The sequence below is a fragment of the Anolis sagrei genome, chromosome Y (genome assembly GCF_037176765.1).
Source record: "Anolis sagrei isolate rAnoSag1 chromosome Y, rAnoSag1.mat, whole genome shotgun sequence".
In the NCBI taxonomy this organism is placed as follows: domain Eukaryota; kingdom Metazoa; phylum Chordata; class Lepidosauria; order Squamata; family Dactyloidae; genus Anolis; species Anolis sagrei.
In genome coordinates, this window is record NC_090035.1 from 64,126,954 (window position 1) to 64,138,910 (window position 11,957).

At 44.4% G+C, this 11,957-nt stretch overlaps 1 protein-coding gene across 2 annotated transcripts in view; it reads right to left on the reverse strand.

The window, feature by feature from the left end:
- The window catches only part of LOC137095059 (protein Aster-A-like), a 94,086-nt gene extending 82,575 nt beyond the window's left edge, over positions 1 to 11,511 (reverse strand). For both annotated transcript variants that reach the window (XM_067461255.1, XM_067461256.1), the window contains exon 1: positions 11,425 to 11,511. In XM_067461255.1, the coding sequence (XP_067317356.1) occupies positions 11,425 to 11,450 (26 nt within the window). In that variant the 5' untranslated portion in view covers positions 11,451 to 11,511. The remainder of the gene's footprint in view (positions 1 to 11,424) is intronic.
- Between the last annotated feature and the right edge of the window lie 446 nt (positions 11,512 to 11,957).

Genomic DNA, 11,957 nt, shown 5'->3' on the forward strand with positions numbered 1-11,957 from the left:
TACACAAGGAAGCCACTGAAATCCATAAGCATGTGGACAATTTCAACAGAAAAGAAGAAACCATGAAAATGAACAAAATCTGACTATCGGTATTTTAAAAAATCTAATGTTATAACAGTAAATAAAGAACAAACATAGGGTAACTCCAGACAAGAAACAATCAGGAACACCTAATCACCTCTCAACAATAATTTTCCCAGGCAGTAACAAGCCACACCTAAATGCTGTCATGCCATTAAATGCTAATCAAGGTGGCCAACTGAAACATTCACACCTAGCTCCAACGGACAAGAGTTCTTTCTCCCACTCTGGACCTTCCACAGATATATAAACCCAATTTTCCTAGTTTCCAACAGACCTCACAACCTCTGAGGATGCTTGCCACAGATGCAGGCGAAATGTCAGGAGAGAATGCTTCTAGAACATGGCCATACAGCCCGAAAAACTTACAACAACCCACAAATAAAGAAATTGCCCCTTTACATTTTTTAAACTAGGTCTTTCGGCTTGACTGTATGATCAACTTCTGCTGGAATTTGATCCCAGAATCATACTGGAGGACCTAGAAAGCCCTAGAGAGGCATTCCAAAAAAGTCAAAACTGTTGAAATGGAGAGACAATTGTACTAGAAGTGGTGGGATCCACTCAAAAATAGATCTAGGAAGGAAGTGGGAGGTGTGGGACCATTAACCTTGGGAGTTGGTCAGAGAAAAAAAAAACAAAGGGCAGTGAACATTTTGGTGTCTTACAACACAAACAGTGGAGAGTCTTGTAGCACTTTAAAGACTACAAGCTTGACTTCAGGATAAGGTTTCATTAAACCCATTCACTCCATGTGATGCAAAGAGTTTTAGGGCTTGTCCAGACATTACTTTTATTCCAGGAGCTCCCACAACAAATAGGAGGGTGTCCAAACGCCGTTCCCTGTAAATGCGGAAGCAATAGCTACAAACGGCAAAAACATGAGATTTTCAGGTGTGGGAATATCCCAGTTCTGAGCTTTTTTAAAATCTGGGTTTGTTCCCGGGTTTTAGATGTTTGTTCCTGATAGGTCAGTTCTTTAAAAGAGTAGAATGCAAAAACTTTGTTTGTGTGCCAGAAACTTCATGAAACACTTGGGCATATTTTCTCTGGCCAGGAGAAAGTTGTGGCCCTCTAGTCAACGTTGTACATCTTTTCACAATAAGAGCAATCAGGAACAGACATGTATAACCTAGGAACAACACCCTGTCTGCACAGATGGCCCTGCAGCTTATATAACCTAGGAACAGAACTTATACAATTATTCGCATCTTCGCATCTAAAGTTTTAAAGAAAAGGTTGAAATTTCCAGCAGAAGTCCCACGGTAGCCAGCTTGGGGGCTGCAAAATCCCATGACAAAGCAGTAGATATGGACAACGGAGACAGAAATCCCGGGACCAACAGGTCTGTATCTGGACATCTCAGGTCCCGAGTCTTTTTGCCACTGACTAAAGCACGCAATTTGGTGCTGTCTGGAACTATTTATTTATTTATTTATTTGTCGTGTCAGAGCAACCAGTCCATTATATTACATTTCTAACAGAACAAAGCAAACAAACAGAAAAATACAAAACTTGTGAGTTTGGTAGTTGGTTAAATGTCCTTTGACTAGTATCTAGCCACTTGGAATGCTTCCGGTGTTGCTGCAAGAAGGTCCTCCATTTTGCATGTGGCAGGGCTCAGGTTGCATTGCAGCAGGTGGTCAGCGGTTTGCTCTTCTCCACACTTGCATGTCGAGGATTCCACTTTGTAGCCCCATTTCTGAAGGTTGGCTCTGCATCTCATGGTGCCAGAGCGCAGTCTGTTCAGTGCCTTCCAAGTCGCCCAGTCTTCTGTGTGCCCAGGAGGGAGTCTCTCATTTGGTATCAGCCACTGGTTGAGGTGCTGGGTTTGAGCCTGCCACTTTTGGACTCTCGCTTGCTGAGGTGTTCCAGCGAGTGTCTCTGTAGATCTTAGAAAACTATGTCTAGATTTAAGTCGTTGACGTGCTGGCTGATACCCAAACGGGATGAGCTGGAGATGTCTGGAACTGAACTCAGGGAAATAAGTTGATCCGTCTGATGAAAGGGATCCAATAAAGGCCTCGATCAAAAGTGAACAATGAAACCTGATGGCAAATAAAGCTTCTTAAATGTTTAAGGTGCCACAATACTTTTTTTCTTCTATCAAAAAATTTGTAATCTTCACAAGGTCTACTGAATTTTTTTCCAAGCTCTGCCCCAGTCCATAGCCAACCCATGATGTTCAAGACAGTGGTCATCAATGAAGCCACATGTGATCCAAGACATGCACCACATGTTTACTCACAATGAGATGCCGAAGCACAAATCATGACAATGTGCAAGGTTTCTAGATATCACTTTTAACCTCATGAATCAGATATGAGTGAAGTAAACAAACATCCCATGGTAGATCTTTCTATGCCATCTTAGCCAGACAGAAGCCTACTAACAACACATAGATCCCACTATACACACAAGGTCCAATCATGAGGCTCCCTCCCATGGAATCAACATTAGATCAGAAGAACAAGGTACTAATTCTGTGTAATTTCTGAGATCAACTTCCAGATTATAGAACTGGGATGTTTTTAAATATTATGGCTATATGAATAAGCAAGTTGTCATGTGGTTATGATCCCTTCCATGCTATATAATTAAATTACTTGGATCCTACATCATCCATCAGAATCCCAGGATTGTTGTTTTGGGTAAAGTACTACTGTTCTCTGATAGAACATTCCTTTCCCATGAATGCTTAACTCACATACAGTGTTTCACTGAGAGAAAGCATTGAAAAGTCATCTGAATTACTCCATGACATTATATTGCACTGGACTTGATGGATCTTATGGGCTTCATTGGTACACGGGGTGGGCTGGGTGGCACATGATCCTACTCTCCAAGGTTTACTGCAACTGAGGCTGTTACGAATTGTGGGAGTTGAAGTCCAAAACATCTGGAGGGCCGAAGTTTGTCCATGCCTGAATTAGAGTCTTCTTCTCCTACCTTCTGATCCAGAGACCAATAAATACATACCTAACCTTTCAAGGTCTTCTACAGTCATGTTTTGGTCTCTTCCTCTCACCCCATAACACTTCTAACTACAAGCAAGTACCGTATATACTCAAGTATAAGTTGACCCGAATATAAGCCAAGGCACCTAATTTTACCACAAAAAAGCAGGGAAAACACATTGATGCTAGTGTAAGTCAAGGGTGGGAAATGCAGCACCTACTGCTAAATTACAAAATAACAATAGACACCAATAACATTATAATAATGGAGGCTTAAATGTTTTTGAATGTTTACATAAAACTGTAATTTAAGGTAGGACTGCCCAATTCTGATTAAACCATTATTCTAACCTTCTTCAAAGTAAATGTGGTTACATATCCTTCCAATAATAATAAAATAATTATAATAATAATAATACGATAATTACTGCAAGAATATCATGCAGACAGACTACAAGCAGAGGCATAACACCGTTGCTCAGATGATTCATTGGAACCTGTGCCACAAATACCATCTGCCTGCAACAAAAAACTGTTGGGATCACAAGCCGGAAAAAGTTACAGAAAATGAACATGTCAAACTCCTCTGGGACTTCTGAATTTAGACAGACAGAGTTTTGGAGCACAACACTCCTGACCTCACGATCGTGTTAAAAAACGAAGTGTGGATGGTCGCTGTTGCAATCCCAGGTGACAGCAGGATTGAAGAGAAACAACTGGAAAAGCTGACACGATATGAGGATTTAAAGATTGAACTGCAAAGACTCTGGCACAAGCCAGTCAAGGTGATCCCAGTGGTGATCGGCACACTGGGTGCAGTAGCTAAAGACCTTGGCCTGCACTTAAACACAATCGGCGCTGACAAAATTACCATCTGCCAGCTGCAGAAGTCTAACGTGTGATCCAATACAACAGCCAGCAGAGTGATCTTGTCTGCAGTGGACTCATCTTGTTGTGTTTCAAATAATAATAATAATAATAATAATAATAATAATAATAGAGTAAAATAATGGAAATGTAATAACAGTAATAATAGAGTAAAATGATAAATATCATAATAATAAATGGAGTAAAATAATAAATGTAATAATAATAGAGTAAAATAATGTAAATGTAATAATAAAAATAAATAGAGCAAAATAATAACTGCTATAAAAATAATAACAATAGCAGAGTAAAATAATAAATAAGTTTTACTTGAGTATACTTGAGTTTTACTTGAGTATAGGAGCCCCCGGTGGTGCAGTGGGCTAAACCCCTGTGCTGGCAGGACTGAAGACCAACAGGTCGTAGGTTTGAATCCGGGGAGAGGCGGATGAGCTCCCTCTATCAGCTCCAGCTCCTCATGCAGGGACATGAGAGAAGCTTCCCACAAGGATGATAAAAACATCAAATCATCCAGGTGACCCCTGGGCAACGTCCTTGCAGACAGCCAATTCTCTCACACCAGAAGCGACTTGCAGTTTCTCAAGTCTCTCCTGACACGACAAAAAAAACTTGAGTATAAGCTGAGGGGGCCTTTTTCAGCCTAAAAAACAGACTGAAAAACTCGGTTTATACTCGAGTATATAGGGTAAATTAAGAAATTTGAAACATAACACACCAAGCACCTCTAAGGAGATCTTTTTGTTACATGAACTCATATATTCAGATTAAAAGGTTGATGCTAAAAGTCGAATTGAAAAACTTGCTTTTACAAAGGCACTGATAATGGCCTCACTGGTGTACAACGCAGATCTCAGGCCATCCAGCTTCCCCAAATAAATTACAAGACAGAAACACATGTGTTTGCTACCACATACAGAGGAGCAAAAAAGTCAGCAGAGCCTGGTACGTATGCTTTTAACTCTGTCTTGGAAAAGTTTTTAAACAACAACTCCCAGAACTCCTGAGGCAGTTTCTATCACCCAGAGCTGCTACACCCTTCCTCAGCATTGTCAACTCAGAGCTCTGTGAAGATATGTTTTAATTACAGTTTGAACTAATTGGACTCCAACTCCCAGAACCCCCAGGCAGTTTCTCTCCAGCAGGGGTGCGAAGGAAGTCCGAACTGCTGTCAAAACAGAGTCCTGGCAATATATATTTCAAAATGATGGGCCCAATTTCAAAGCAGTATATTTCACACTGGCAACATGTTACAACAAAAAGTTACAAACCATTTAATGAGTTATTCTCAAGTTATAGTAACCAGTTTATAAATGCTCTATGTGTCTGCTTGGCTTGAAACAAAAACCAGAGAATTCATGCCTAATTTCTTACTCAAACGCTACATTGTCTGAGCTGAACCTTAGGTAAACAACACTTTGTGATTTAATAGGCAACCATTAAACCATTTCACTTCCCATGAATTTTCTCCACAATGTCAAATTTTAAATCAGGCCCATCATTTTTGAAAAACCCTGTATTTTAACCCAGTTTGCCAAGGTTACTTTTTCAGATCGCATCTCCCAGAATCCCCTAATAGAGGCATGGGCAAACTTGGGCCCTCCAGGTGTTTTGGACTTAAACTCCCACAATTCCTAACAGCCTCAGGCCCCTTCTAAAGGGGTTTCTAACTCTCAGGAATCCTTGATTCCTCAGTGATGTCAACTTTGATCTCTGAAATATATTTCTAATCACAATATTTGGACTACAATGATATGGATTACCAGATCTCCCTCCAGGCAGTTTCTATTCCACATGGATGCAAAGGCCTCATCTACAGTCATATAAAATCCAGATTATCGCCTTTGAACTTGATTATATGGCAGTGTAGACTTATATAACCCACTTCAAAGCAGATGTGGATTACCTGCTTTAGCATAGGTTAACCGCCAGATGTAATAAATCTTGCCAAATGAAAGGTTGACAGTTCAAAGCCTGGGTCAGAGTGAGCTCCTGGCCTTTAGCCCAGCTTCTGCCTATCTAGCAGTTTTGAAAACAGCAATGTGAGTAGATATTTTTTTTTTTGGTCGTGTCAGGAGCGACTTGAGAAATTGTAAGTCACTTCTGGTGTGAGAGAATTGGCCGTCTGGAAGGACGCTGCCTAGAGGACGCCCGGATATTGTGATGTTTTAACATCCTTGTGAGTAGATAAATAGGTACCACTTAAGCGGGGAGGTATTTAAGGCACTCATAAGGAAATGCTAGAAAAATGCTGGCAATTTGATCACAGAGGAAGTTTACGGGCAGAGCTCTTTGGCAGGGAAAGTGGAGCGACAGCACCACCAGTGGCCAGAACTGAGAACAGCCTCCAAGATGCCAAAGATGAGAAGCCTATATATACCTCTATCTATTTTTAGTTGTCTGTTCTTTCAGTGTATAACAGCATTTAATGTTTACCATATATGCATTCTGTGATCCGCTCTGTGTCCCCTTCGGGGTGAGAAAGGTAGACTATAAATACTGTCAATAAATAAATAAATAAATAAATCATCTGGATTATATGACAGTGTGGAAGATGCTTGAGTGAGTCCTAAGAATAGTCAACACACACACACCATATTTCTTCCACTGTAAGATGCCATTGTAAGATGCACCTTAATTTCAGTACAACCACCAACAACAAAGATACACCTGCCATTCTAAGACGCAACTCATTTTAGTGTTGTTTATCTAGAGCAGTGATGGGCAATCTTTTGAGCTTGGTGTGTCAAAATTTGCCAAAAACCTGAGCATAACTTGGGTGGAGTGTCACTTCAAGAAAAAAACCATAATTTTGCAATATTTATAGTTTAAATAAGAAAAATGTATCATCCATGCTGCGTTATGGAGTGGACAATGCTCAAACGTGCATATGTTAAATTTGTTGAGCCTTTCAAATTTAAGGATGGAATTAGATTGGCTCTTATAAGGTGTATTTCTCTGTATGTGGCCACATATGTCTGCGTGTCATCAAAAATAGCCATGCGTGTCAGTGCTGACACACGTGTCATAGGTTCACCATCATGGATCTAGAAGGAAAAGTGAGTTCTAGAATGGAAGAAATACAATATATATGTCCAGCAAATATATATTTAATCTCAGAGCCTGCCAATGTTACTTTTCTAGAGTATGTCTCCAAGAAACCCCCCGCCGTTGGCTTCTACCTTCCAGGAAGGCAGCGCCTTTCTTGACAGCTATCAATCCAATCAAATCGGATTATGGGACCTGATAGAGAAAAGGAATAGAAGGATGCTTATGCAACAGGAGCAGCTTGGCGGAGTGGTTTACAGGTTGGCCTGTGACTCTGGGGCCTGGGTTCGAATCCCAGTAAGGCCTAGAAAACCACTGGGTGACCCTGGGCAGGTCACACACTCTCAGCCCAAAAACCCATCAAAGTCACTTTGGCCAAGGCTTCTTAAATTTCTCCATTCGCGATCCTGTTTGGCCAATGAGACCCTGGCCTCAATTACACTGCCATATAAAATTCAGATTATCTGCTTTGAAATGGGTTAAATGGCAGTGTAGACGAGGCCCCTGAGTTTCCATAGAGCTATATTTTGATACGTCCTACAGCGTAATCAATAAAACGTACATCAAGTTATATAAAGAGGTATAAAAATCAAACATTGACTGATAACAAGTCAGCATTTGCAAGGCTTGCGAAACAGGCCGATTTTCCTTTTTATGAACTACAGGCAGATGGAGCACTATAAACACTACAGGTGCTGCCAACATATGAGTATAAATAAATGTCTTGGTCGGGCATGGGCAAACTTTGGTCCTCCTGGTGTTTTGGACTTCAACTTCCACAATTCCTAACAGCTGCCCATGCCCAGTCTAGGTGCCAATTCAGAAACCTCCAGCATTGAGTGAAGCGGACCCCATTTGGGGTTGGGTAACCAGTGGCTTTGGCAACCCCAATCCCTGGGTTTTCTGGCACTGAGACTGACCCAAGGTTTATTTATTTTGCATCAAAAGCATTGCATAAATTAGTGTAAAACTGATAAAAATAGAAGGAGCACAAGTGGTTAAATATCTTTTGACCAAAAACAGGCAACAGCGACTGCATTGTCTGTAGCCTCCAATAATTCTTCCTCTGTGCATGAGGCAGGATACTGCGGACAAGCATACAGATGTGGAGTTGTCTGTTCTGCTCCACAGTTGCACAAGGTGGAGGATTCCTTTAGGTAATGCCATTTTGCCAGGTTGTCTTTTGTTCTGCCCACTCCACTTCTGAGGCTGTTCAGGGACTTCCAGATTGCCTATTCTTGGTTTGCCCCTCAAGAAAGAACCTCTCAGTTGGGGCCATCCAATTGGGATTTCCTGGCTTAGCTGCCCAGAGGGATATTCTTGCTGTTGTCCAAGAAAGCCAATGGCTTTCTAGGCCAAGTGGAGATCAGAATCCAGGCCTCAGAATCGCAGGCCAAGCCTCAAGCCACTCCACCAGGCTGCCCAGCTGCACAGTAGGATCCAAAACAGGAATGAAGAAATGCAGATCCAAGGTGAGATTCAGGGCCCTTCCAGACAGCCCTATATCCCAGAATATCAAAGCAGAAAATCCCACAATATCTGCTTTGAAGAGTCCACACTGCCATATATACCAGTTCAAAGCAGATTATGTTGGATTTTCTGCCTTGATATTCTGGGATAAAGGGCTATGTGGAAGGGCTCTCTGGCTCCTTCTGCACTGCTATATGTTCAAGGCAGATAGATAATCCATATTATGAGTCTTCAGCAGGTGTTTTGGACTTCAACTCCCACAATTCCTAACAGCCTTGGGCCCTTTATTTTTCCAAGCAGCTGAGGGGGAAAGAGAAGGGGTCTGAGGCTGTTAGGAATTGTGGGAGTTGAAGTCCAAAAGGGCCCAAAGCTGTTAGGAATTGTGGAAATTGAAGTCCAAAAGGGCCCGAGGCTGTTAGGAATTGTGGGAGTTGAAATCCAAAAGGGCCCGAGGCTGTTAGGAATTGTGAGAGTTGAAGTCCAAAACGGCCCAAGGCTGTTAGGAATGGTGGGAGTTGGCATCCAAAACACCTGGAGAGCCAAAGTTTGTCCATGCCTGGTATAGACACATATAATCCATTTCAAAGCAGATGTGTATTGTCAGCTTCTGGATTGCATGGCAGTGTAGAAAGGGCCTAAGTGCCTCTTTTTGTCATCCTAGGTGAGGAGTATAACACAGAGAGTGCATCTACACTGTAGCTTAAGTGGCTGAGGGGGAAAAGGAAACAGACTAAGGCTGTTAGGAATTGTGGGAGTTGAAGTCCAAAACACATGGAGGGCCAAAGTTTGACCATACCTGCTATACAGGCAAGGTCCCTGGCTCTCAAATAAGGGATTGTCCATGGCTGTCCTGCCTAGATCTCTGTCCTGTGTTGATCTCTTCCAGGCAAAACATCAGAGAGACGCGACACCTAGGAATTGTGGGAGCTGAAGTCCAAAACACCTGGTGGGCCAAATTTTGGGCATGCCTGCTATAAAGCCAAGGTCCCTGGCTCTCAAATAAGGTATTGCCCCTGTCTAGATCTCTATCCTGTGTTGATCTCTTCCAGGCAAAACATCAAAGAGGTGTGACACCTAGGAATTGTGGGAGCTGAAGTCCAAAACACCTGGAGGGCTAAAGTTTGCCCATGCCTGGTGTACACTGCCAGATAATCTACTTCAAAGCAGATAACCTGGATTTTTTTATGGCAGGGTAGAAGGAAAGGGCCTTAGAAGGCTCTCCACTAGCCTCCTCTTCCTGGCAGAGACAGATGGGGGAGAGGGACACGTGGGCGCCCAGACACGCAGAACAAAGGCCTCCTCCTCCTCCTCTTCCTCCCCCCCCCCCCTCCTCCTCAATGATGGCGCTGCCCAAGATCCCACTTGTTGTGCCCCTCCAAAGGAGGATGCAAGGGTACCTGTAACCACTCAGGGAGGGAAAGAGGGAGGGAGATCACGAGTGGGAGGCAGCACCCCCTCCCCACTGCATCCTTCCAAGCATCTCAACGCATGCACAGGCGCAAAAAGCCTCCTCTGCCTTCTATACATAAGCAGCAAACAACATTCACAAAAAAACCCGCAAGTCCAAAACACTAGAGAGAGCCTCCTCTTCAACCCTTTCCACACAGTCCTAAATCCCAGAATGTCAAGGCAGAAAATCCCACAATATCTGCTTTGAACTGGGGGCCCTTCCACACAGTTGAATAAAATCCCACATTTTCTGCTTTGAACTGGGATATATGGCACTATGGACTAGGATAACCCAGTTCAAAGCAGATACTGTGGGTTATTCTGCCTTGATATTCTGGGGACCCTTCTACACATCCCTATCTCCCAGAATATCTGGCTGAAAATCACACAACATCTGCTTTCATATGGGTTATCTGAGTCTACACTCCGATAATGTGGGATTTTCTGCCTTGATATCCTGGGATAGAGGGCTGTGGGGAAGGGCCCTGATTCCACACTCAGCTAATGTGGGATGTTCTGCTTTGATATCCTGGGATATTTGGCTGTGTGGAAGGGCCCTGAGGCTACACTCTGATAATTTGGGATTTTCTGCTTCGACATTCTGGGATATAGGGCTGTGTGGAAGGGCCCTGAGCCCACATTCAGACAATGTGGGATTTTCTGCCTTGATATCCTGGGATATAGGGCTGTGTGGAAGGGCTCTGGGTTGTATTTCTGTGTGGAAGGGCTCTGAGTCCACACTCAGGTAATGTGGGATTTTCTGCTTTGATATTCTGGGATATATGGCTGTGTGGAAAGGCCCTGAATCCACATTCAGGTAATGTGGGATTTTCTGCCCTGATATCCTAGGATATAGGGCTATGTGGAAGGGCCCTGGGTTGTATTCCTGTGTGGAAAGCCCTGAGTCCATATTCCAATAATGTGGGATTTTCTGCCTTGATATCCTGGGAGATAGGGCTGTGTGGAAGGGCTCTGAGTCCATACTCAGCTAATGTGGGATTTTCTGCCTTGATATCCTGGGATATAGGGCTGTGTGGAAGGACCCTGGGTTATATGGCTGTGTGGAAGGGCCCTGAGTCCACACACAGATAATGTGGGATATTCTGCCTTGATATCCTGGGATACAGGGCTGTGTGGAAAGGCCCTGAGTCCACACTCAGCTAATGTGGGGTTTTCTGCTTTGATATAGGTCTGTGCGGAAGGGCCCTGGTTGTATTGTTGTGTGGGAGAGCCCTGAGTCCACACTCAGGTAATGTGGGACAGATTTCTGCCTTGATATCTTGGGATATGGGGCTGTGTGGAAGGGCCCTTGCTCTTCTCCTCCCAGCCCAAGTCCTTTGTCCCTCCATCTCTCCATCTCTCAGCTGACAAGCCGGGGTGGGTTTTGGCGAAGAGATGGACCCCCCTCCCTGTACTTCCACCCCATTCCCTCCCTTGACGCATTGAGCCCTCCCTCCACCTCCAGGCACTGCATCCCAATGGAGCTGGGCATCGTTGGCATCCATTCCCCCATTAAAAACAAACACACACACACCTTCCCAGCTCGACCGAGCCATCCATTGCCTTTCCCCGCAGCCGCAACCTCCTCCTCCTCCCCGCGCGGCCCGCTCCTTACTCGAACATAGCCCGATGCTGGGGGTCCGGGGGGGCAGACGGCCGGCTTGCTTGCTTGCTTGCTTCCTCCTCTCCCCCCAACCGCTGCTGGGTCCCGGCCGGCGGCCCAGGCAACGAGGAGGAGGAGGAGGAGGAGGAGAGGAAGGAGCCAGCGGGCCGGCGCACTCGCCTTCCTCCCTCCCTCCCTCTTTCCCTCCTTACGTCGCTCTCTCTCCTCCTCCTCCTCCTCTTCCTTCTCCTCCCTCTTTCGCTGCGCGCTCTCCACCTCCACCAGCATCACCAGCACCGCTGACACGGGAGGGATACTGGGACAGCGTTTCCCAATCTGGGCTGCGGGACCCCTGAGGGGGTCGCAAGGGGGTGTCAGAGGGGGGTCACCAAAGACCATCCCAAAAGACAAACAATGCCTTCTTCTAATTAACCGGGCATCGCCGGGTCCCCAAGCTAGTCTGT